The sequence below is a fragment of the Trachymyrmex cornetzi genome, unplaced genomic scaffold (genome assembly GCF_001594075.2).
Source record: "Trachymyrmex cornetzi isolate Tcor2-1 unplaced genomic scaffold, Tcor1.1 scaffold47, whole genome shotgun sequence".
Classification (NCBI taxonomy): domain Eukaryota; kingdom Metazoa; phylum Arthropoda; class Insecta; order Hymenoptera; family Formicidae; genus Trachymyrmex; species Trachymyrmex cornetzi.
Window position 1 is genome coordinate 1,609,299 of NW_017299509.1, and position 23,681 is coordinate 1,632,979.

Sequence of the window (23,681 nt, forward strand, 5' to 3'; positions counted from 1 at the left end):
ATATATATATATATATATATATAAAGAAATAATTCTGATAGGACTAGAGATTATTTTATACTAATATTTAAATTAATCATAGATCTATTTGTCTGAATTATTCTACAGTATAAACTAAATCGCGAACACAAGCTTGTTTATTGTGCAGTATTTTGATGTTTATTACAGGTAGTACTAACGCCCCCGTAAATCGATAAAGTAGAAGCGATCGAATAACATAAAAATCGTTCTTTTTATCATTTAAACTATAATTGAAAACTTACTGTGTCAACAATGTATATATTTGAACTGAAATTGAAATAAAAGTTAATCGAAAAAACTGTCTTATTTTAAAAGTACTCGATGCTCACTTTTTGCTGATATTTTACAGATGTTTTCACTATCATGTTTAAATATTTATTTAGATAATATTTAATTGGATTTACATATTACGCAGGCATTCAAATTTGTAGTTACTTAAAGTTGAAATTAATTGGCTACTGCTATCGTTGAAATAAATATAGACAATAAACATAATAAAAAACTGTTACTGAGAATTATCTTTGCCCTCTTAACCCGAATGTTGTGAAAGACTTGACCTTGACGGGAGTGTACCACTCTTTTCAAGTCATGTAATTTCTATATTGATAAGAAAGCTAATTATATAGAATTTATTACTTTAATCGCGGTTATTAACCATATGATTGTTTCACTGTACTAGTTGTACTATAATGTATCATTTTGCATATCTACGTCTCATAAATACAAATTCATTATAAAAATCACATGACAAACAAACAAATATTAGTGAGGACGATGAATAAAGCAGAAGAGGAATACGTCGAAAAAACATTCGTCTACAAATTTCCAACATGTACTACAAATCAAGAATACACGTTAGAAATTCCGTTAAAAATACCATATCATGGCTCCACAAAAGAGTTAATGCATCGTATAATGTCATCGTTCAAACTACCATGTTATGTGGAATCGGATTTATTGAAATCTCTGCAGCGTAATATCAAGGAATTTACACTGCAATTTCATGATGAAAAAGCGGAGAAATTTATCGAAGCTGCCAAAGCAGGCAGTCTAGATTTAGAAGAAATAATTAAGAACTGGGAGAAAATATACAAGCAGAAGACAGTAGAATATTCCGATCCCATTGGGACCACAGATGAGGAATTATTTGCTGCGGCGTATCACAGATTAGTGCATTCCCCATCTTTAGAACCAATTTTGCAAGAAGAGCACAAATATGGACGAGATGTTACTGAAGTAATTCAAATGAGGGATACCGACTATGAACGTCTCACGCAAAAGTTAGTAACATCTTACAACTTTTCTTTCCATTTCTCAGTTTTTTATGTGTATGCATTTATTATATATGCTTAAAAATGTGAAGCATAAAAAATACGAATATATAAAGTTTACCCAGAAATCTGACAATCTGTTTATTTGTTATTTATCGATTACCTTATTTTGGTTAAAAATAATAAATAAGAGAAAAAAGAAACAGTGTTTCAAAAGAAGGATTGTACAAATTCCAGGCAAACCGACGAAATGCGCGTTGCCGTCGAGGCCCTCGAAGCAGGATCTACTGAAAAATCCATAAACGACATGGCTGGTCGTCATTTCGAGGAACAAAGTCTATTACAAGGTTTCTGGGGATCCAAAATCGACGCTTTGAGATTAGATCAACGGCGGCAGTATCGAAATTGGATCATGAGGCTACTTGAAGAGCAACAGACCAGTATGGTATCCACACCAATGTAGGTGTCTCTTTTGCATTTCGCTAATCAGTTTAAGAAAATTAAACAAATCTTACTGAGATAAAAAATGTACATTCTCACGCAATAGGGGCTCGCCCATAGTACCGTTACCACCGTTGCGTCCAGCTCTAGACAACTTCGTTCACAGCGAGGAGAAGCAAACGACAGATTATCCTCTGTTAGAAGAAAGCTTTACCATACATTTGGGATCTCAAATGAAACAAATGCACAATATACGCATATTGACCGGAGATGTGCTTGATTTTTGTCGTACAAAAAATAGCGAATCCGGGTATGTCTAATAATTTTTACTGAAGCATAAAATATACTTGAAACGATTCCTTAATGTCTATGATAAGATTCTGTCTCAATCGATTGTAATGGAAAATACAATAAAAACACATTATACATTTAGGATGGATCCAACGCCGCAAAGATTGCAAACAGCGTTAGGACTGTATTCGAACGATCTCTGTGGATTGGTTCTTCTAAGCGATAATCATTTAGGCAGTTATTCTGGAATAACAAAAGGTGCCTTCTAATAGACTACGTCAACGATTTTCAAATTATTTTATCACTGGTTTTTATGCGCCTCTTGTAAACTTGAGTTCTGTACTATTGCAGAATTATGTTCGATATGTCAATTAACCACGGAATTCCATTTTCCGCCTATCGATGAGCAATTGGAAAAGACTCGAGAAGACGTGAAGGATGCCGTCGCCTGGAGGCAAGCGCATCACAGGGAAGGAAGCGATTCCCATGTAGGCGACAGTATTAAAAATTTAATGTATGGTTACGTTGGTATGCAAAACCGTGCGTGTTGTTTACAGACAAAGAAATCCACGACGAGCAAGAGCCTGCAAACAGGCGACGTTTTCATTACAAGACATTCCAATCTGGCGCAAGTTCATGTGGTGTTCCACATGGTTGTCAACGATTCTCTGAGATCCGGTAAATAACTAGCAGTTATATTATAAATTTCCTATGTAACGAATTACGGAGTTAAATGCATATTATTGATTTTATAGGCGATATCAACTCGAGACATCCCGCTATTCTAGGATTGCGAAACATCTTGAAGACAGCGTGTTGCAACGATGTGACGACGCTTACAATACCTGTGCTGCTTGTCCATGAAATGTCAGAGGTAATCTATCGCTTAGATAATTCAAACGGATAATTCTTAGACAATTAGGCGAAAAATATAAATAATCTACATCAACGTGTGCCGCCATAGGACATGACGGTCGCCTGGTGCACAAAACGGGCAGAGTTAGTTTTCAAGTGCGTCAAAGGTTTCATGATCGAGATGGCCTCTTGGGGTGGAGCCGAACTGAAGAATTTGCAGTTTCTCGTACCGAAAGTAAGTCCGGCGATAAGCATAATCCACTGACATTAAAAGAAGAAGGAAAAAGATTGCATTCACGTCGATATCATTCTTATCGGTTGCAGGGAATGTCGGAGGAGGTATTCGGAACGTTAGCCACAATGTTGCCTAGTATATTTCGGGTATCGAATCCATTAGTTTTCAAAGCTACCAGTACTCCACAAACTCCGAAAAAGTGAACGATTCCTCATGTCTTTGTTATCGTAGCATGCGTACAAAACGCTGCTATATTTATTGTTATGTATTGTGCATATGTAATTTTAATTATTATCCGCCGCAGGCATGAAAAAAGATATGACTGTGAATAAATGACTTTTAATGAGTTTTTTCTTTATATTACTTTCACACTGATTTCCCGTGAAGTTCAATTGATATTCGCAATGTTAAAGAAATTTTCCACCAAATATCTTAGGATTTACTTAATGTGTAAGCTGCATTTTTCTTTTTTAATGTTATTAATAGAATTAATTCCCTAAAACTGTTATATCAAGAGAATACCTTAATTACATAATTAATTATAACTTCTAAAATATTATGAAGCTCCGAAATTAACGCAAATTTTTATGATTGTAAAAATTTAAATTTTAATCTCTATAATTACGAAACTGTAAAAATAATGCGTAGTTTCATAACAAAATTCTAATCTTCAAGATTAAAAAGCTTCGAAAATAAACATAATTTTACGCATATCCACCGATAATTATAAACGAGATGTATATGAGTACATTATCGCCGTTAGATGCGCGGCACGAAGAGCGAGGTTTATCTCTCTTAGCCCGTATTTTTATTCTCTGGAGCATAGCGAAGCAGATATGTTAACGTTTTTCGGGCGCGAGTCTTGTCGCGAGAAACAACGTCAACCCATCGTTCTAACGATACATCTCACGAACACGGAGATACCGCTCAAACGTCGCTTATGATAATTGAAAAAATATGCGCGATTGATTGTGATGAAGAGACAATCGCTGATCGAGGCCCGCGGAATGAATTTACGGTGTGCACGACTCGCGTAATCGCTGGTTTATCACAAAGTGGTACGTTAGCCTTGGTGATTCTGAACTTCTGACCGGGGACGGATTAAATTAACACTGCTACTCTCGCGACGCCAACTCCGCTTCATTTTAGAAAAAAATATTTATTTGCGGGATCATAAACAATACGTGATCATTAGGTATTGGATAAAAACACGACGATAACCCGCAAACTTTCTGGTATCTTTGAAGATAATACCCATAAAAGCCTAAAAAGCGTTAATACGTGATCATGTTTTAACCTTGTTGATTTATAACTGTAAATAAAACAGCTAAATTGAGTAATGACTTACGAACTAAATTACACGGTATTCGAAAAATGTTATCAATCTATATACGAACATGAAATGAAAACAGCAATGCCTCCATTTGTATTAATGTGATATAATACAATTTCCAGATCAAATCGCGAGGAAGATTTCTGTTGAGATAAAGTAGAAAGTTGTGATTTTCTGGAGCGACGCGGATTAGCAACAGGCGTGTGTATACTGCCGATCGAAGTGCGGAGTGCATTATAATGCAATGATTCTTCCACTCCCCTCTTAATTCGGCACTGCAATCTTCGGCAGAGTGTCGCGGATGAATTCGTTGCCATTCCATCGGATCGTACTGCGGGAAGCATAGTTCACATTACGTGGTTCTGGTGGTGTGGTCGGCCGATCAAGTGCATCGAAGATCGGATCTTTTAAAAAATCGGTTAATCAGATAACTACTACCCGACACGATGCAGCTCGAATCGCTCGCGTTTTTCGTCATCATCGTTTCGTTCATCTCGGCGACAACGGTGGGTTGGTTTTTAATTTCACAGTGATTCCATTAATCAGATTATTTATGAATAAACATTTTACGATATCCTAGGATTCTCGATGACACTTCATTATTTGTGTCATGAATATCAGTTTCCGGTTGGATATCAGCTTATCGCTTTTTTAAATTTCATTGCTTTCTTGCGTGAACGCGTCTCTAAATTTACGCTCTAAAATTATGTTTCGAAAGACCTTTTTTTTTTATTTTCGATAAATACGTGCAAAACGCTACTGAATAAACAAGAATTAGTTTCAATATTGTTCAATCGCACATGTGTTCGAGTAATGATCCAAAGTCGTTTTATGTGAATAAATAAAATTAAAAAGAGGCTTGCATTGCAGGTAGACCTCTCATTTCGAAAAATGACGAAGGAAGATTTTTTTATAAGAATACAGAAGAAGATCAAGCTGGAAGACGTGACAGATCTCAATCTAAGGGGAAACGAAATTGACAGTTTTATAGATTGCTCTACTAATCTGGGGGCACTAAAAATACTGGACTTATCTCAGAATCGTCTTCAGCGAATCTACTTCTTATGCAAGCAAGAAATCAATTTGCAATTGTTAAACGTAAGCCACAATAAATTGGAATACATCGACGATAATGCTCTCAATCACCGAATAACGAAACTGAAGATATTAGATCTTTCTTTCAACAAGCTCACTGTCGTCAATGGGACCATGTTACAATATCTAACGGTAATGTTATAGAATTTTTTTAATTCTCTCCTAAAACATTTCAAATTTTTTCACGGAGATTATCCGCGAAATTGATTTTTTACCACTTTTTGCGCATCTGTATATCACACAACTGGAAAAGAATTTTTTTTCAGGTCCTCGAGTATTTGTCTTTGTCCTGTAATCCCATAGGGGACGGAATTCACGAAAGCGCTTTTTGGAGTTTAAGGGCATTAAAACATCTAGACCTGAGTAACATATCCGCGCCATACTTTTTAGCAGATTTCTTCACGACCTTGACGAACTTGTCGACTTTGAACCTATCCTGGAACCCGATCAGCGCGATACCTTTATTACCGATAAATTTACAAGAGCTAGATTTATCTGGCACTCAAGTGATAAATTTTGAGAACTTATATCTACCGCAGCTACGAGAATTGCGGCTAAACCACATGCCGAATTTGACATCGCTGGCGCTGAATGATCTTGAAAATCTAACCAGTCTGGAGACGTTATCATTGATCGGTTCCAAACGGCTGGTTCTGCTTAGTCTTTGGTCGCAGATTGGCATCGTGCTACCACGATTGCAGCGACTTTCGATAAAAGACTGCGGCCTCAAAACCTTGAATACCGAGCTGCGCCCTTTGATACAACGGACACCCGTTGTTGAATTGGAAAATAATCCTTGGGAATGCGATTGCAACTTGGAATGGATTGGACTGTTGAATTCGACCAGAAATCTCATTCGAGACATTAGGTAAGATATCGACGACGATATTACTCTCAGTTGGTAAGAGTTGCTAATATCAAGTAAAAGCAAAACAAATTAAAATGTTTAATATTCGCTTTCTTGAATTTATTCCGAATACTTATATTATTTTTTAAATAAATGTCATAAATATCTCTTTTACACATCTCGATAAAAATGTGTTATAAAATGATATAACGACAATATCACGCACTGTTCATCAAGCTTCAATTTTATTTCTTCAGATGTCTCGAGAATTTCCGTGAGAAGAAATTCTTTTCTCATTATTACGAGATCACATTTTGTTAATAATAAATTCAATCTTTATAATATATATTATTAAGTTTCTTATCTCAAAGTAATATATAAAAAAGATGTGAATATTATAACTACTACTGCAGTGTATTTTTAACAACATTTTATGACTGAAAGATACTCGCAAATACAGGGACATAATCAATCACTTTGTTAAACTTGTTCGACAGATGCCACACACCAGATCGACATCATGCCAAACTCCTGGCTGAAATCCTGAACTATGAGCTGCAATGTGAATACACGTCCGTCATCTATCCGATCCTGTGGACAGGCCTCTCGATATTGATCGTTGCCATGATCGTAGCCACGGTCTTGGTTCTTCTCAGACGGCCAATAAGCCAATGGAGCTTCAAGGGAAGGAACGGGGATACCGTCACGTACAAAAACGTCGTGGAGTCGAACAATGATCTGGTCCGAATACTGGCGGTCTCCGAGACGCACGAACGCAACGAAGAATGAAGCCAAATTGAAAGTGGAAAGAGGAAGAACAACACAGACGAGTGGACGGAAAAATCGTCCGCTAACGGCGGACGTTTCAGCAAGTCTTTTTACAAAAAGCTTTATTGTAACGGTTATCTTGTAATAACGTAAAATATCGTAATTGCGATGACCACCCATGGAAGTCGTCCTAAAAGATTATCTTATTGTTTTCTTTTTCACATAGGTGAAATACGTTCGTTTACAGCATGTAACTAGAACAAATGTCGATTTAAGACATTTTAAGTAAACAATATGAAAATTAAATTAATTTTAATATTCCTTGAAATATTAAAAAAAAATTTTTTTTGTAACGATATAAGATTAAAATTTTCGAAAAGGATGATTTTGAAGTATTCAAAATTTAGCTAGATACAAATCTGAAAAAATGATTTTGTTGGATCGTCAAAATAATCTCAAGCATGATGCTCGATGCTGCAGAAAGTTTCGACGTTCTAACAATTAATTTGAGCGTTACATTATTATTTTAACGATCTAATAAAATTATTTTCAGATCTGTTTATTCTGTATCTAATTAAATTTTTAGATATTTCAGCAAGATCCTCCTTTCCGTGCAATAATCAGTCTAAAGTTGATTTCTATGCCGATATATAACGAATTATCTACATTATTATTATCTGTATACAAACATATCAAAATGAATTACGATCGAATAAGAAAAGTTTCTCAGGCCTCGTGAACTGGAATGATTAAATTCAATGATCATATTCGAATTCTCGAACAGCATTCCCAGTGTCCGATAATAAAAACTGAAACCTCTGTAGTCGAATAAAACATTTGTGTCTCTTTTTTTCTAGCGGTAAGAATTGGCGTTTTGAAAACCCCTTTACCTTTGTTCCACACGGCGCGTCCGTTGCCGTGGCACAAAAGAAAAGCGGATACAAAGAACGCAATGGCTCATTTGCCCTGAATGACGGTAAGATCCTCTCTTCCGCGTAACGACGCGGCAACGCGTGGCAGTACGCACGAATTATCGTGCGTGGCATCTTGAGAACGCGCACGCAACTAATTGAAATGCTACGAGATTCCGCCAGAACGGGTTCCATTCCCGGTAACCTTCCGATTGACGGGCAAAAGGAGCCTTTTTCACAATTGAAGTCATCCTTGAATGTTTCGTTTCGACGTACCGTCTTCGAAAAATAATAAAAGATATTTCTCGAGTATCGTTCGCTTCAAGGAACAGATTATTAATGATCGAGTTTAAAACTTCTCAAGTCTGCCGCGAAACGTAAAAAAGAAATAACCTTTTATAAATTTACCGATGACTATATATTGTACCATATGCCTATACATTTGTATGAATACATACCTAATATTTCTGTGAATGCAGTCGTTCAAACTTCACATAAATTCAATCATGATGACATTTGTGTTAATCATAAATTGGCCTCAAATTTTATAAGCCAATATAAAACTACTATTAGAAATTTTTGACCAACCAAAAATTTGCCCCAAATTATATTCAATTATCATTATATATGCAATGCTACACCTAGTAGTTTGACATCATGTTGTACAGTACATATCAAAAAGAAATATTTTTAATTACGATCGTGGTCTACATTAATGTTTATTTCGATATAATGTCTTGTGTCACAATGAGGACGATTGCACTCGCAACTGGCAATTCCATCAAACCTTTCGTATGCACACGCCGATATACCGGTCGTTGATGAAACGTTAAAGTGTAGGGCGTTACGCGTTCCGTTCCGAGAAGGGGCGCAATATTGGCGTGTTATGCGATGAGCCAGCAAATGGTGCTATGAAGATCGTCAGTTTACGTGACGTGCACCATGATCGCGTGCGATGTAGCGATCAGCCTTTGTATCGAAGTATGATCTTCCTATGGGAGAACCTATTAGGTTACGCCCGAGTAGAAAGAGAGAGCCCCCCACGGGCGAGGATGTCGTATTACCGGGGGAGTCACAATATGCAAAGAGAGGAGTGCAAGAAATCACTAAGGAAGAGCGATGCGCCTTCCGTTGATCGGAAGCCTGCGATTACAACTCTCCATGTTGGATTTACACGCTTATGGGTATACAGGTTTCTTTTTATTCATTCCTCAACACGCCTTTTTCCATAAACAAACGATACGTAAATATCTACTTGTTTCTTATCATTACTTTTTATTACTGTTAATTTACTTGTAGTTTATAGCATTGAGTTTACACTTGTTTATTTGCAAAACTACTTGATAGAAAGTTTAATTACTTTTTGTAATGTAAAATATAACTTTAGACTGTATCAAAATTTCCGTATAAGAGTTTTATTTAAAAAAATGTTGTTTGTACGCGCGTTTACACTACTATTTACGTAATAGTTGAGTTTATCTGAAAAATCGCTGCATTTATCTCGAACTTAATTCAGTTTCTAACGAGAAAAACATATATTGCTGCTCTCGCGGTATATCCTTTTTATACATCGAAACACATCAATTCGAACCAACGAGAACTTCGCACCATTTTCCAGCCGGAGTGCGAGTAAAACGATTGAATATTGCGGAATATTTTTTCCGCCATGCCGGAAAGCGAGCATGGACCACAGGGAACGGGAGGTAGGTTTCGATGGTAGGAGGAAGAGGAGGAATGAAAAAAACGAGAGGTTCTACCCTCCTCGCGCGGCGGTGTCGAATGTCCGTAATTCGAGATTCCGTGCGAGCCAATTTGGCGAGAGCCGGTGGAAAAATAATACACCGCCTATATACCAGCACACGAGACAGATCGCGAGAGCGTGCGGAGGCGAATTTTAACGGTCAATGCGAAACACGTGAGCAGACCATATCGGGTAATATCGTGTTTCGGACCCGTGAAGAAGATCCTATCCCCGGGTCTTAAGACGACCGGATAACCGTGCGGTGACGTTTTGTTGGAAAAACAGCGTGGGCGATATTGCTCGTACCCGATGACGGTCTACAGATACTTGCTCCCGAGTATTTAGCCAAACGAGACGATATATATCGACACCTTGGGACAATCAATATCATCCCTCCGCGCTTGAGAACCAAACGGATTGTATGAGCATTTTATCGAGTAGATCGAATAGATTCATCTCTAATAGACTGTACCAAATTAAATTTTCATCTCGCTAAATTATAATGGATATGATTACTAATGAAATATTTTGATATACATGGAAAGAACGGTTTTGCTAAATTTACAAATTTGGCTGGACACAGGTCTATAGAAATAATTTTATTAGACCGTCAACAAAATAATTATGTAAGACGCTCAAAGCTGATTGTTGGAATATTCAAACTTTTTGCAGTAGTTCTCATTATGCTTGACCAGCTTGACGTACATAATTATTTTGATAGTCCAGCAAGATTATGTTCAAACTAAATTTTTATAGATGCTTCAGCAAAATTATTCTTTCCGTGTATACATAAAATATTTCATGCCGTTTCACGAAAGTTGAGCATACTTTTAACTACATCATCATTTATTAAAGCGCTCCATGCCATACCTATATATCCGATACAAGTGTCGTGCAATGCACGCGTGATGTGTCTTTTTTAATACTTTTTTAATACATAAATGTAAGTTTTTCTGATACAACGAGAAAATTTCCCGAGACATGCACTTCGTTAATCAAGCGCGGCTGACTTGGCGCTCGGCGAAACATATTTTTGTAACAGCCCTCTACATTACGATTCGTTAAGCCAGCGTCTGCATTAACTAAGCTAATCCCTTAATTACGTTCCTCTTATTTCTCCTCGCTTCTTCTCTCCCGCCCTTCCGGGCGGCGACTCTCACGCTTCCTACATCATCCTTCACTCGGTAATTAAAGAATTTGATAAAGTCTCGCGGTGTGTATATGCGGAAAAAAATCACGCTGCGAGCGTACACTCGTAAACAGGTAACTTTCGCACACGTTATATAGCATGATATACAACAACAATTCATTTCAAGTCACCATAAGCATAAATATATCGCGCTTAATATCACACCGATTCAATTAACGTAATCAACGAATAATTATCGATCACGAGAAAGAGCTTTATTTCGCACGTTCAATAATAGGATATTATACGATGCAGTAGACACGCGAGATAATTTTGATTACATCAAATTTAACGAGGAAGTTTCAATTTACTGCATCTTGCAAAGTGTCGTCAAATGACTGACAATCCTCTTCAGCGACTCATCGACGATGCCTCACGGATATGTAACAAGATCCTCTGTATCAATATAACGGACATCTGCCTTCGTTAAACCACGTATTGCACTTACAAGCCCACGTCCAAATTTGGTGCGTCGCGTCGACCGAAAACGGCCGCCGCATGCCGTGGAGCGCTCGCCGATTTTCGCTGGCAGGGTTTTATCTGATTAAACCGACGTAGAAACATGGGGTTATACGTGTAAGCTCTCCGGGCCCGTCTATGGGGAGAGGCCGAACAAATGAATAATGAAAATAAAACCCTGGTGATGCTATCGGTAAGCACCACGGGATTACGTACGCATCAGCGCGCCCGCGATGAACTTATATTATGGAACCCCCGTATATACGAGCTGTACACCACACGCACGCGCGTTAATGCACGCGTGTGAGTGCGTGAGTGCGTGAGTGCGTACCGCCAAAGAAAAGCAGACGGCTTTTCGCACGTAAGAGTTCGGCAAGTTTCTCGCAGGATGAGGATTTAAATGGCAAATTAGGAGTATACCCTTCCCGTTACACATTTACATGTAACGTAGTGATTTGTTATTTAAAGGGAAATTTAGTATTTTATTTATAAATATGTCAAGCACGAAAGATTTTATTCATGCATTTTCAAAGATTTCTTCTTCGTTAAATAAATTGGTCTAATCTATGAGAATGCGATAGGAATAATTTTATCTATTCTATTTACTTTTTGTCTCGTCAGATTAACAAAGACGTGATGTACAGTGGGAAATAAGGTAAGATATAACAATGATCCAGTCTCGTCGAGCCACTCGTGTATTCGCAACTGTGTGTGTGTGTAGATATTTTTGAATGGTCGTCTTTTAAATGAAAGAAAGGTTGTGCTGTGGGGTGTAAGTGTCACCGGCCGTAATAGTTGCCAAATGTGTCCCGCTCGTCGGAACACGCCGATTATGCCAAGGTGTGAACTTACGAGCATAGCCAATAGCCGATCGTGGTCACAAAAGAAAAGCCCCCACAAACCAAGCCGCTTACGATCAATACCTCGATCTTTCGATCTTTCGTCTCGTTCGGCTTGAGAGAACATCTATTCGCCACGGCACAATAGTGAATGGAAATACGCTTTTTAAATATAAAAATACTGACCGTCTATACTTTTCTAACTTCTGAACCGGGCTGAAGATCTAAAACTGACTGTATAATTCATGATTACACAGCAAAAAATATTTTGTATTTCTGTTAAAATCGGTCCATTCAAGTCCTTGTTACAATTTTGTATTAAATTATTTCGTAGTATCAAAATAACATAATTTATAAATAAAATAAATAACATGAAAAATGTATTTTAAAACGTAAATTCTAAAATAAATAAATAGAACGTTAATTTATCATAAATTTTAATTTTATTTAAAAAATATACTTTCACAGTTTGCTTCCAAATTGTGTTAGTATTTTTGTGTAATTTTTTTTACATAATATTAGTGCTATTTTCTAACATATTCTTATGTTAAATTAACACAAAAATTTGAATAAATTTGAATAGACCGTTTGAAACACGTGAAATATATTAAAATTAACATTTTCCCAACTGTACTATTTGTAAACTCTCTCTCTCGATTCCATTTTAGTCTTGAAACTCCAGAGATCTCAGATAAACAAAAATTAAATTGCTTTTAAGAGAAAAAATTGTTTAACTTTTAAGTTGCTGCTCAAGCATATCGTGACTAACATATGTCTTGAGAATGGTTAGAAAAAATAGCAGTATTGTTATTCTAAACCTCAGAAATAAAACGATAAACTAATACGCTGTGATCCGTGTTCTCATAAATAAAAGAAACGTCAAGGACAATCACTAATCCTGGAATTAGACGTTAGTCACGTTCACCTTTCTTTCCATTTTACTTTAGACAGATTACAAAAGACCTAAACCACTGTCCGTAATTGCTTTCAAATGTTAAGTACAGGAAGAAGTCTATAAGCAAAGCCCTTCCCATTTTATAATTTATTATCTTTCTGTCTGTCCAGATTCTTGGTTAGAAGCAACACACAAGGATCTGTCCTCGCACAGTTCTACACCGACTGCACAATTTTACATATGTTAAAGATCGTTTGGTGAAATCGAGAGGTATACTGATAGCTTTTCGAACTCCGGAATAAAGAAAGTAGGATTCATATTTCATGACACATTTTTTTTTCTTTTTTCCCTAAATATAATGAATCGCCGTTAAAAATTTAAAAAAACAAAGCAATTATAGACACATCATTTAAAATATATGTTTTATTTTTTTTATAAAATTTTAAGAAAAGCTTCATTAAAAATTCGAATAAATGAAGAAATAAATTTTGTAAATTACTTTAATCGATCTCGATTAATCATAATAGCTTGAAGAAAAGTTCAAACGAAAAGAAAAAAGTTTCTGCGCTAAATAATCACGTGAAACAGATGCCGGCGAAAACCAACTCACGAATTGAAATCCGGGCAGTGTGGAATTCGATGGTTCGCGCGCAAATTTTCATAAGATCAATCCTGCCCGTTAACGAGAGTGAAAAAAAGGACAGTGCTCGAAAGTGACAACGCGAGGCGTTTTAAAAGGCCACCCATTCGCCGGGCTAAGATGTAACATAACAAACAGCCCGGAGGAAACGTATTTGCCCGGGGCGATATCGAGTTCCCGGGCACTTCCTGCGCTTCTTCATCATCGTTTTCTTCTTCGTGGCGCCGTTGCAGTCGGCGGTTTGACGTCCCACAGATTGACGAGCGCCACCCCCGAAGACAGCAGGAATAGAACGGTCACGAATGCATTTGGTCGCGCGAGCGTGACTTTTTTTGCGCCGTCCCGCAGATAGCGCACGAAAATACATCGCGCGCGACAATAGACTTCATTCATGGCAAACGTGGGGGAGTTCGTAGTCCCACTATTCATATGTCACAAGTGTCAAATTAAAAATATTTATCATTCAGCGTGATCGCATACAAAATGTGCGGATGACGCGCCATTTTACGTGACGATTAATGCACTTCCAAAAATTATAATATCCAAATTTACACGGATTCAATTTACTACCGTGAGAAGAGAGAGAAACTAAATATCCATCGCAAAATACAAACGATGTATCTGCGATACGTCCTGCCGCGTATTGTAACTCCGAATTCGTATTTATACATGATTTTCTCCTCCTACGATCGTCAATCCGATTTGCCACTATATTTTTTTCTGTAACAAATTGGAAAGAATTCTCGCTGTGGGTAAATTCATTATAGTAAAATCGTCGATACATCTCATGCCCATTTATCCGTGATTACGTATCTTATGCACGAACGGGTCGGTTGCCAGCTGCAAATTCCCCATGGACCACACAAAATCGCCAACGGTTCGTGGAATTATCGCCGCATTACGATGCATTCTTCCCACACATTTCGGGGGAAATTCAACATATTACATACATATGTCGCGAGCGGTGTGCATCGTTTTGCTGCGGCATTTTGGTCGACCGGCTTTGCGCGCGAGCACAAAATTACGGCGGAGGCGTTGGCTGTTAAAAGCGCGATATAAATTCGGAATAGCGCGTATACGCACGACCGGAAGCGTAGAAGGGAAGGGCGGAGGGGCGGCGCGTTTATGATTGCGATAATGCCAAACACAATATCGCGGGAAATTTTATCGGCCGGCCGAGCGACGCGACGGCACGCGTGGCAAACCGTGCGAAAAATAATAATGAGATGTCGACGGAGAACAAGGGAGGACTGTATTATGGAGCGGATGGCAGAAAATCGGGTAGGAGAGTGAAGAGATGGCCGAGTGAAGGAGGGAAGTAAAGCGACAGGCACCAGAGATCGAGAGTGTCACGGAAGACGGAAAGGATGGGGGAAGGAAGAACAGGTAAAAAATGAGAGAAAAATGATGCGGCGAAAAAAAGCAAAGTGCGAAATGCATACAAAAGAGACAGAGGAAGAATATCAAGGGCGAAGAAACGGAAGACAAAGGAGAAAAAAGAGGTAGAGGAAGGAAGAGTGGAAAATGTGCGAAACGTTTAATCGACGTGTAGCAGGCTCTCCCGAGAAATATCCAACTGAAAGGGAAGCATTGGAAAAGCCTGTCGGCGCGAATCTCTTCTATTTTGAATATAAAGTGGGCGATGAGATTTTTCCCGCCGCGGTAAAAATGTGCGTGGTAGACGAACGTACGAGACGGGCCTTGGTGCGCGCGCGGCGGGGAAAAATTTTTTAATAAATTCGCTTTGAGCGAACTATATTTTCTCTGTCAGCTCGTTTAACGTTTTGACGAGCACACGCGACGAAAGATTTTTCCATGGCGGATCGACGCGCAATCGAATTGTTTAAAGGAGCGATGAAAGTTGACGGTGTAATCTCTGTGGCGCTTTCGTCTCAATAAATCAATTGAAATTAATCCCAGAGAGAGCTTTCGATGAAAAGCTCGCGCAAAAAACGGTTTCGACGTATCGATGGAATTAGTCACTTGATTTTTAATCGTTTCATCTTTCGCATGCACGGTGCTGCCGAAAATTATTCTCTTCTCCTTTCTACTAAATTATACGACACGTATTTATTACTATAATCGTAAGGCAAACATTCGAGGGGGTAACCACTCAATGTAATCGTGGGACAGAATCCTCGAAATCATTATAAAATTTATATAAAATCTCTATGTATAATCCGATAATTACGTATGCAACCACGAGAAATCATTGTATAATATTAAATAAAATCGTATATTTTACCAAATTACTTCATAGTAGTGAAAAAAATTATTTGTAATCAGATGAAATCATGTAATCTGTGGGACAATATTTCAGTTAGTGGTTACCCCCTCGCAAACATTAGTGAAACAAAATCCAGCGCACACAATAAAAACGACCACGCAATCAGCAATAGGCCTGTTCTTTTTGGCTGAACTTTTGCACCAATTCATCTTTCTTCCCTTTCTTTCCTCCTGGAGGGAACAGGCCTAATATTTTAGCTGCACTCTCGATATTCACCTGATGGTGTCTATAAAGTGCTCCGAAATCACTACCAACCGCAACGAGGCGCGATATTATCTCAGAGGGGTGAAGAAGCGGGCACAGCCTCTGACTAAGGATATAGCAGAATTAGTGGGACCCTCGTTAACGACCTCATTAACTCACGGTTACGTCCATAGGAAGAAGAGGAAGAGGAGGAGGAGGAGGAGAATCGGTTGGGTTATAGAAGCCCAGAAAAGTAAAACAAACAAATTGCCATGGCGCCACCGCGCAGATGAGTCCCGTCATCCAGCGGGTTCGCCGCCGCCTCCCTCAATCTCTTTTTCAGTCAGGTTTTTCTATACCCCTCCTTCCCCCGGAAACCCTACCGTCTTCCTCTTCCTCATCCTCCTTTCGGAACCTTAAATTTCATCCTCGAGACTGCACACCGAGTGGATCCTCTGTAAACACACACCCCGAGAAGGAACTTCCCCCCGCTGGCGCCGGTCGCTGTGTGACAGACGATCTGTGGCTTTCCGAAAATTGATTTTTCGACCGGTGAACTTCGGATCGGTAGAATGCCGGATCTACGACAACTTCCCGCAGAACGCCAGCCAGATCTGTTCCAAGAGAACATTATCGTACCGTTAGCAGATCGCTGCCGATAAGAGGCAACTTGTGCGGAGGACTGTCGGGAAAATAATAGGACAACTGTTATATAGTGCGATGTCTGGGTGCCTCTCGAGGAGGCAGCGAGGCGCAACGTGAATATGTTGCATGTAACTAGGCATGTGATTCTGTCTTTAGCTTTCTACACCTCGACGATAATAATTCTTAAAAATAAGACTATAAAAAAACAAATTGCACAATTCATGAAATTAGCTAAGAAGCTTTTCATCTAATTCGATCGTACACCTTTGTATTTACAAAGTGACAAAGTGTGTACAGTTAAAGTATAGATAGCTAGCGTGGTATTACAATTAACGTGTATTATGACAAACACGTAGAAATTTCTAATACAATAATCAATAATTAGAATGACACATGCAGAAATGTATCATGGGGTAGTTACAAGCGTGTACAGTTCCATGTCGTGAAAGAGAACCTGTCGATTCGAATAAAGTAAAAAAACGAAAGGGAAAAAAAAAAAGAAAGAAAATAACACGGCGAAGCATAAAGAGCCGGCTCGGTCTCGCCCAACTGCGAACACAACTGCGATCACCACGAGTTCGTACAATGCGTGATACGTCGCAACGAGGCTGCGGGACAAGGAACTCCCCATTAGACGCACGTTAAATAATAAAGCCGCCATATTAGGCGCGGGCAACCCGTAGTCCGCAGCAAGCAGAGGAGGATTATCCCACAACGATACGTCTCGTTCCTTCCCCCTTCTGCCAGTTCTGCTAGCAACGTTCCCGTTGCAACGGGCCTCGGACGTATGCTGAGCTCCGCGCTCGGATGGCACGAACGAGAGGTTTGCACGCGCGTACATATTACACAATAGCAGCGAGCTTACATTCGATAAAATCGACCTGCTCTTCCACCGCCGATTTGCACTCTCGATGCCAGGAGCTTGGTGATTTTTACGACCCGTAAGCTGTTTACCCGCGAAGACCGATAAATAATTCCACCGCGATCTGCGTGTTTGTTCGCTATCATAATATCGACGGTCAATTGATAAATCGTTCGGCACGTATGTACACAATTCTTTGACGACATCGGGCCGTCACGAAGGAATTGACGTATGATCAACGATTGTGCATCGAGTGGAGAAAATGATATACTTAAATCCGTGACGCGCAAAACTAGGTTATATAGTACAATGAATCTTGACAAATGCTGAAAGAGAAGCCCACTGCTCCAAATAGAATGATAAAGAAGAGACAGTGGAACATTTATTTTTGAGAGTAAACTACATAAAGACTGTAGATTTCAAGTACTAGTGTTAGTAAGTAACAGAAGAATAAAGTCAGAAAAAATATCGTGGAATTTATGAGAAGCCTTTTTAAAAGTAGAAGAAATATATAGTATATAGACTTACGGAAAAAAAAATAAAAAATCCATCTCTTCGAAAAGCAACGGTACATCCGAGAGCAATCTAGAGAAACAAAAAATATATTAATAAAATCAAGTAAAAGAACGTAATGGATAATAATTTAGAATAAAACGATAGTTATAACTAAATGAAGGTATTAAAATAAGTACGACAAATGAGTTAAATAAATATGTAAAAGTATATAGAAACGCAAGTTCGAGCTTCAATAGCAGCTGAGAAAGCAAATAATAAAAATAAAAAAAAAACAAAAATATTTAAATAGCGTAATAGTTGTAACGTGCAGCATGCTAGAGCAATACGCAGGCATTAGTTTATCTTACAGATAAGATCAACGCTTGATGCATACACATGAATCCATTATGTTTATACTATTATTATTTTAAAAGATTCGACGAATGACCCCGTGTTTGCCACGGGGTATTTATAAGGTATTTATGTGCAACTTCCTTCATCCTGTTTATCCGTAAAGCGCACGTGTACGCCGAGGAGCAATTATATGCTTCTTTTTAATTTGTTGATAACCCGACGTGCAATTACCATACGACTCGCGCGTGCTACGTAAAGTCACAGCAGTCACACTCGCGGTGTGAATTGGTTGCGTTATTTAGAGACATTCATCGCTTTCAGAGATGGCAAAACCGCGCTTCTAATCCGCTGGGAAAGTCAAGAATGCGCAGTTGCATTCCGACGTCGTAACTCGTATGCAGTCGATGCGACATAATCGGCTGGATGACAGGGGCGATAACGTATAGCGACGATAGCGCGAAGCCATGTAAAACGCGCGTTCACGTACACAGACGCGCCACGAGAGTGCAGGAACAAGGGTTCGCGACCGCCTCTCCTCGGTTTCCCGGCGGCGATTAATCTACCGGCGTGTAACGATTCCCTCTTGACAGTTCTCATCGCGGAAAGTAATAGCCGCCGCCAGATGAGGAATTCAATGGAAGCACAACCTCGTCTGGTCTCGCCACAATACCCACCCACAGTACCGTCTCTCTCTCTCTCTCTCTCTCTCTCTATTTCTTTCGCTCTTTTTCTCTCTCGCATCCCGTAAAGCCGACAAATGTTTCCGCTTAGAGCCATGGCGAACCCCGTGCGCCATGTGAAAATCGGTGCTACGATGCTACAGCGAAGAGGAAAAACGAGTACGATAGAGGAAGGTAGAATGAACGAAAGAACACGGCGAGAAAGTAAAATGGCTGCCATGCGACGGAATCATTTGTTCTGGGGAGAAGACCTCTGCGGGTCGGCAAACAAACGACCCCCACACGCGATAGATCGATCCGCGTAATCGAGGGTGGGATGGATGATGGAACGGTGTAATACCCGCGGCCTACCTGTCGTTATCGGCGACATTTATCTGTGAGCTATTCCGCGTCCGATATTCTATTATATCCCGTGCGAGACCGTAATCCATTATCGGTGAGTCCGTATCCCGTAGGCATGTGTACGCTTACGACCTTCGGTATCTGTCCATTGCGCGTTTATTAATCGCACCGGGCGCGAACACCGAGAGATCGTTAAAGACTCAATGGTGTGACACCATTAAAGCGCCGGAGTTGTCCGTCGTTACTGCTGCCTGCCGTTGCTGCAGTTGCTGCATCTCGCCCACTTTCACGATCACATTTATGCATTATGCATGGCTCGTGGACCTTGACATCTGGCAATTGTGCAAACTTTTATATAAATTCTATATCTTCGGTACAACAAATACTAACGCAACAATATATATCCTTAAAAACAATATCGTAAAACGCAATTTGTCTTTTGTCTAAGATAAAAGTGCACAAGACTGTGAAAGATGAATGGGAAGAATTTCAAGCGTCAATTGTCTGTACAACAATGTGCAGACAGAAACCATCAGTGGCGGATAATAGCTACCAACAATGTTCCATTTTACCGATATAATCATTCGTCTATAAGAATCTACTAACATACCATGTCCTGTGGGGTCATAAATATATCTATTTATATAATAATATCCCTTCGAAATCTTTTAACTGATTTATTTTTCAATCCTTTGCTTTTTTTCATTTACACGAGAGACATTTTCATGTTTTCCGAAATTTGAACTATAGTAGGTAACTAGGAAAAAATAAAGCAATGTATAAAATCTAATGTCGCTATGATAAATGGGATGTTTTTTCAGAATGAATTTTGAAATAGACAAAAGTTGCAAATTTTATAAGTGCTTACTGTACACGTAAATCACTGTAGTGGTTTATGCGACTTTTAAATGACTTGGAATCTGCAAAATATTTCATATTTATAATTTCTATCTATAAGATGCGTCACTTTGTATGGTAATTATATCGCAAGAAAAAAAAATATATATATATCTCAAAAAAATACTAATTTAAATTATTTATATATTATCAAACAATATAGTTCAAACAACATCGTCTCTGGATTAAGTTCAATAATTATTATTTTAGTTCAGATTTGCTCGAAATGTCATACCTGATCCTTCGTAGCGTTACAATTTTCGATACTTGGAATATTGTTGATAAATCTCTACTGAAACGCGACACTATACTGATGACTCGCGATATAGATCCACCAATATGTAGTTATGACCATGCAAATAAACTGCACTCTCTAAATATGGAATAAGTGTAACACGCGAGTTTAAAAAAAAAAAAAAGCCGCGTAGTTGACACACGTAATAAAATATTTTCAATCACACCGATGTTTGCAATAGACGCATGCTGAAGTAGGAAAAAATCTATTCAGAATATTAACTTACGAAAGACAATAATAAACTTTTTAATGAAATGCACAACAAAATAGAACAAAAATAAAAAATATATATATAACAGAAAAAGAATAAAATATAAATTCGTATCAACAATAGGCATAAACATCTGTGGTCTCAATGAAATTTCAGATAAATATATAATATAGGAGAATGTTATTGTAAGTATTAAAATATTAATTCTTTTTCAAATACTGCAGGTTTAGGAATAACACGTCGAATATAGACGGATAAATGACGGATCGTGACGGGAGAAAATACGAAAACACATCCCATGAACTACGATAATCGCGGATAAATGGTGTCTTTCGAAAAACTCGAGATAATCCCGCTCGTCCCGTAATCCGATTTAACCCTGACCAATCGCAGTCGTTGTCGGTTGCCGGTCGTGTAACGGAACGGTCGTTGAGGTAACATAAACGAGAGCAATCGGAAGGAGTCATCCGCCACGGTGAAACCACGTTTACTTTTTCATTATTACAAATCGATCAAGAGAGATTTAACAGTCGCGCTCGTTGCTTGTGGATACATTAAACCCTGAAGTGATTATTATTCGCACCGAAATGTGTCATCAAGAGATATTATATGGTACTCGCTTTCAATTTGAATAACAGGAGCACGAAAATATATATTTTAACGTTTTAACGCTATAATAAATTGAAAGGATCCAAATATTGAATTTTTCAAGTACGAATACCTTCAAAATTATATATAATTTTTATTTAAAAAATAAGTTTAAATTTCTATGATAAAAGTTATTACAATCTCAGTTACGCTCTTAAAGTTCAAACTTGTTGTAAAAAAGTTTCCAGGTAACCTTTAAACTACTTTAGGACAATTTTCTTATTTGTGATCCAGTGGATCCTTTTCCGCACACCAGCTCGTACACGTAACAAATTATTAGAATTCACGTATATGGATTGTAGGTTTGAAATGAAATTCGCTGGGTTACATTGAAACGACCGAGAAGTAGAATAAAATCAGAATATCTACTACAGGACTAAGACTTCTGTGGTGGCTGCGCGTTCGATAAAACGGAGACGCCTTCGGCGCCGTCGCGCGCCCTCGATTCTTCAATACGCTAACTTCTGTCGCCGCTCTGTCTGAGGTGTGAGATCTACTCGATTATAAATATAAGGCTTCTCCATACGAAAGTTGAATGTCATACTTTAGCGCAATCGCCGTGCCATCTTAACGAGGCTGCATTTTGAAAGAGTTGAATATTCTCTTTTTGATCAATGCGAAAATACTAAATATTTTTATTTCTAAACTATAACTCATTTCTAAAGTGATAGAAATAAAGGATTGTTTCTGGTAATTAAAAAATTTGTTAATTTATAACAACGAAATGTCCTCTGTGAATCATCATACAAGAACAGTGATATCGGATAAAATATTTGCCAGCTTGATATTGAATATAACGAAAGAGCAAAATCAGTGAACGAAACATCGAGAAATTCGCACTGAGGAATAAACTAAAAGTAAGCGAAATACGTAAACGTGCTAGTCTGAGAGCGGATGGTTGGCAGTCTATCAATCTTATCCAGCTATCACTTGGGTACCGAGTCCAACGTCGAAAACAGTTCGTCGCGAGATCACAGCAACAGAAGCAACAGCAGCAGTGGCGTCACGGCGGCAGGAACAGCAGCAGCTCATGGGATCATGTCGTTTCTCCCCTCTACGATCGCGAACAGCTACCAACCTCTCCGTCCCACATTTTGCAAGGTACATCGATCGCTCTCTCTCTATCTCTCTCTCTCTCTCTCTCTCTTTCCTCGTCTCGCTTTCTTTCCGCCTGTCAGAGAGGGGAAGGCGTGAGAGGTGCCCGCGGGCGACGATAGTGGTGGAAGAACGTTCACGGTGGGGATCGCATAACCGGCCCGACTATACGTGGAAGGGATAATTAACCGACACAACCGTAGCTCCCTATGCTGCCTAACGGAAGGACGAAGAAAGGTTACCATGGCTACGTGGATGGGATCCGGCCAATCCCGGTGTACTTGGTAGGCGTGGTCTGTGCATTGGACCCCCCGATGCCATCTATCGCCGTCTCTTTTCTTGCTTGTACCTCTACGGTAAGATCGGACGGTGGTGGAAGTAGCGAGACAGAGAGGTAGAGGTAGGTCTAGAGCGCCAGCGAGACAGCCCGGTTGCAACGGGCGTACAAACGTATCATGCTGGGTAGGGCCGGTGCCGAGATGCCGGCTTGTAAACGAAACCAGTTTGCTATCCGATACGATCCAGGCAACAGCGGCCTCGCGTGATATCCCCACGACGTGGAAGAACGTCAGCGCGCCGCCTGGCCTAGTGGGTGTTACCTGAGCGACCTGGAGAACGGTCGCGCGAACCCACCTGACAGCGATCTTCAATGGGCATCGGAGCTCTTCACAACGCGTACCTGCTCCAATTCAGACGTTGTCACGTGCCGCTTCTCGGGGATTGTTTCGAAATTAATCAGTGACGTGTCGCGACGTGCGCGCGCGAGAGAGAGAGAGAGAGAGAGAAAGGGAGGGAGAGAATCGCCAATGTGGGCTTTCAGAATTTAGTACCTGCGGAAACAGAGGCGGTCGTTCTT

The 23,681-nt window shown here is 39.2% G+C and overlaps 2 protein-coding genes across 4 annotated transcripts in view; both read left to right on the forward strand.

The window, feature by feature from the left end:
* Nucleotides 1-3,431, forward strand: part of LOC108764998 (protein C12orf4 homolog) — a 4,238-nt gene extending 807 nt beyond the window's left edge. Inside the window, exons 2-10 of one of the 3 annotated variants that reach the window (XM_018513451.1) lie at nt 788-1,301; nt 1,530-1,751; nt 1,840-2,043; nt 2,167-2,282; nt 2,376-2,512; nt 2,582-2,702; nt 2,780-2,898; nt 2,989-3,114; nt 3,204-3,317. In XM_018513451.1, coding sequence (XP_018368953.1) covers nt 796-1,301; nt 1,530-1,751; nt 1,840-2,043; nt 2,167-2,282; nt 2,376-2,512; nt 2,582-2,702; nt 2,780-2,898; nt 2,989-3,114; nt 3,204-3,317 — 1,665 coding nt within the window. In that variant the 5' untranslated portion in view covers nt 788-795. Of the gene's footprint in view, nt 1-450; nt 1,302-1,529; nt 1,752-1,839; nt 2,044-2,166; nt 2,283-2,375; nt 2,523-2,581; nt 2,703-2,779; nt 2,899-2,988; nt 3,115-3,203 lie in introns of those variants that run through there. The other 2 variants (XM_018513450.1, XM_018513453.1) reach the window with 2 other exon arrangements.
* A 1,158-nt stretch (nt 3,432-4,589) lies between these two features.
* LOC108765008 (vasorin) lies at nt 4,590-7,436 on the forward strand. Its single transcript, XM_018513465.1, has 4 exons — nt 4,590-4,953; nt 5,318-5,674; nt 5,809-6,410; nt 6,887-7,436. Exons 1-4 carry the CDS (start codon nt 4,894-4,896, stop codon nt 7,176-7,178), a joined length of 1,311 nt encoding a protein of 436 aa, XP_018368967.1. The 5' UTR covers nt 4,590-4,893; the 3' UTR covers nt 7,179-7,436.
* Nucleotides 7,437-23,681: the final 16,245 nt, after the last annotated feature.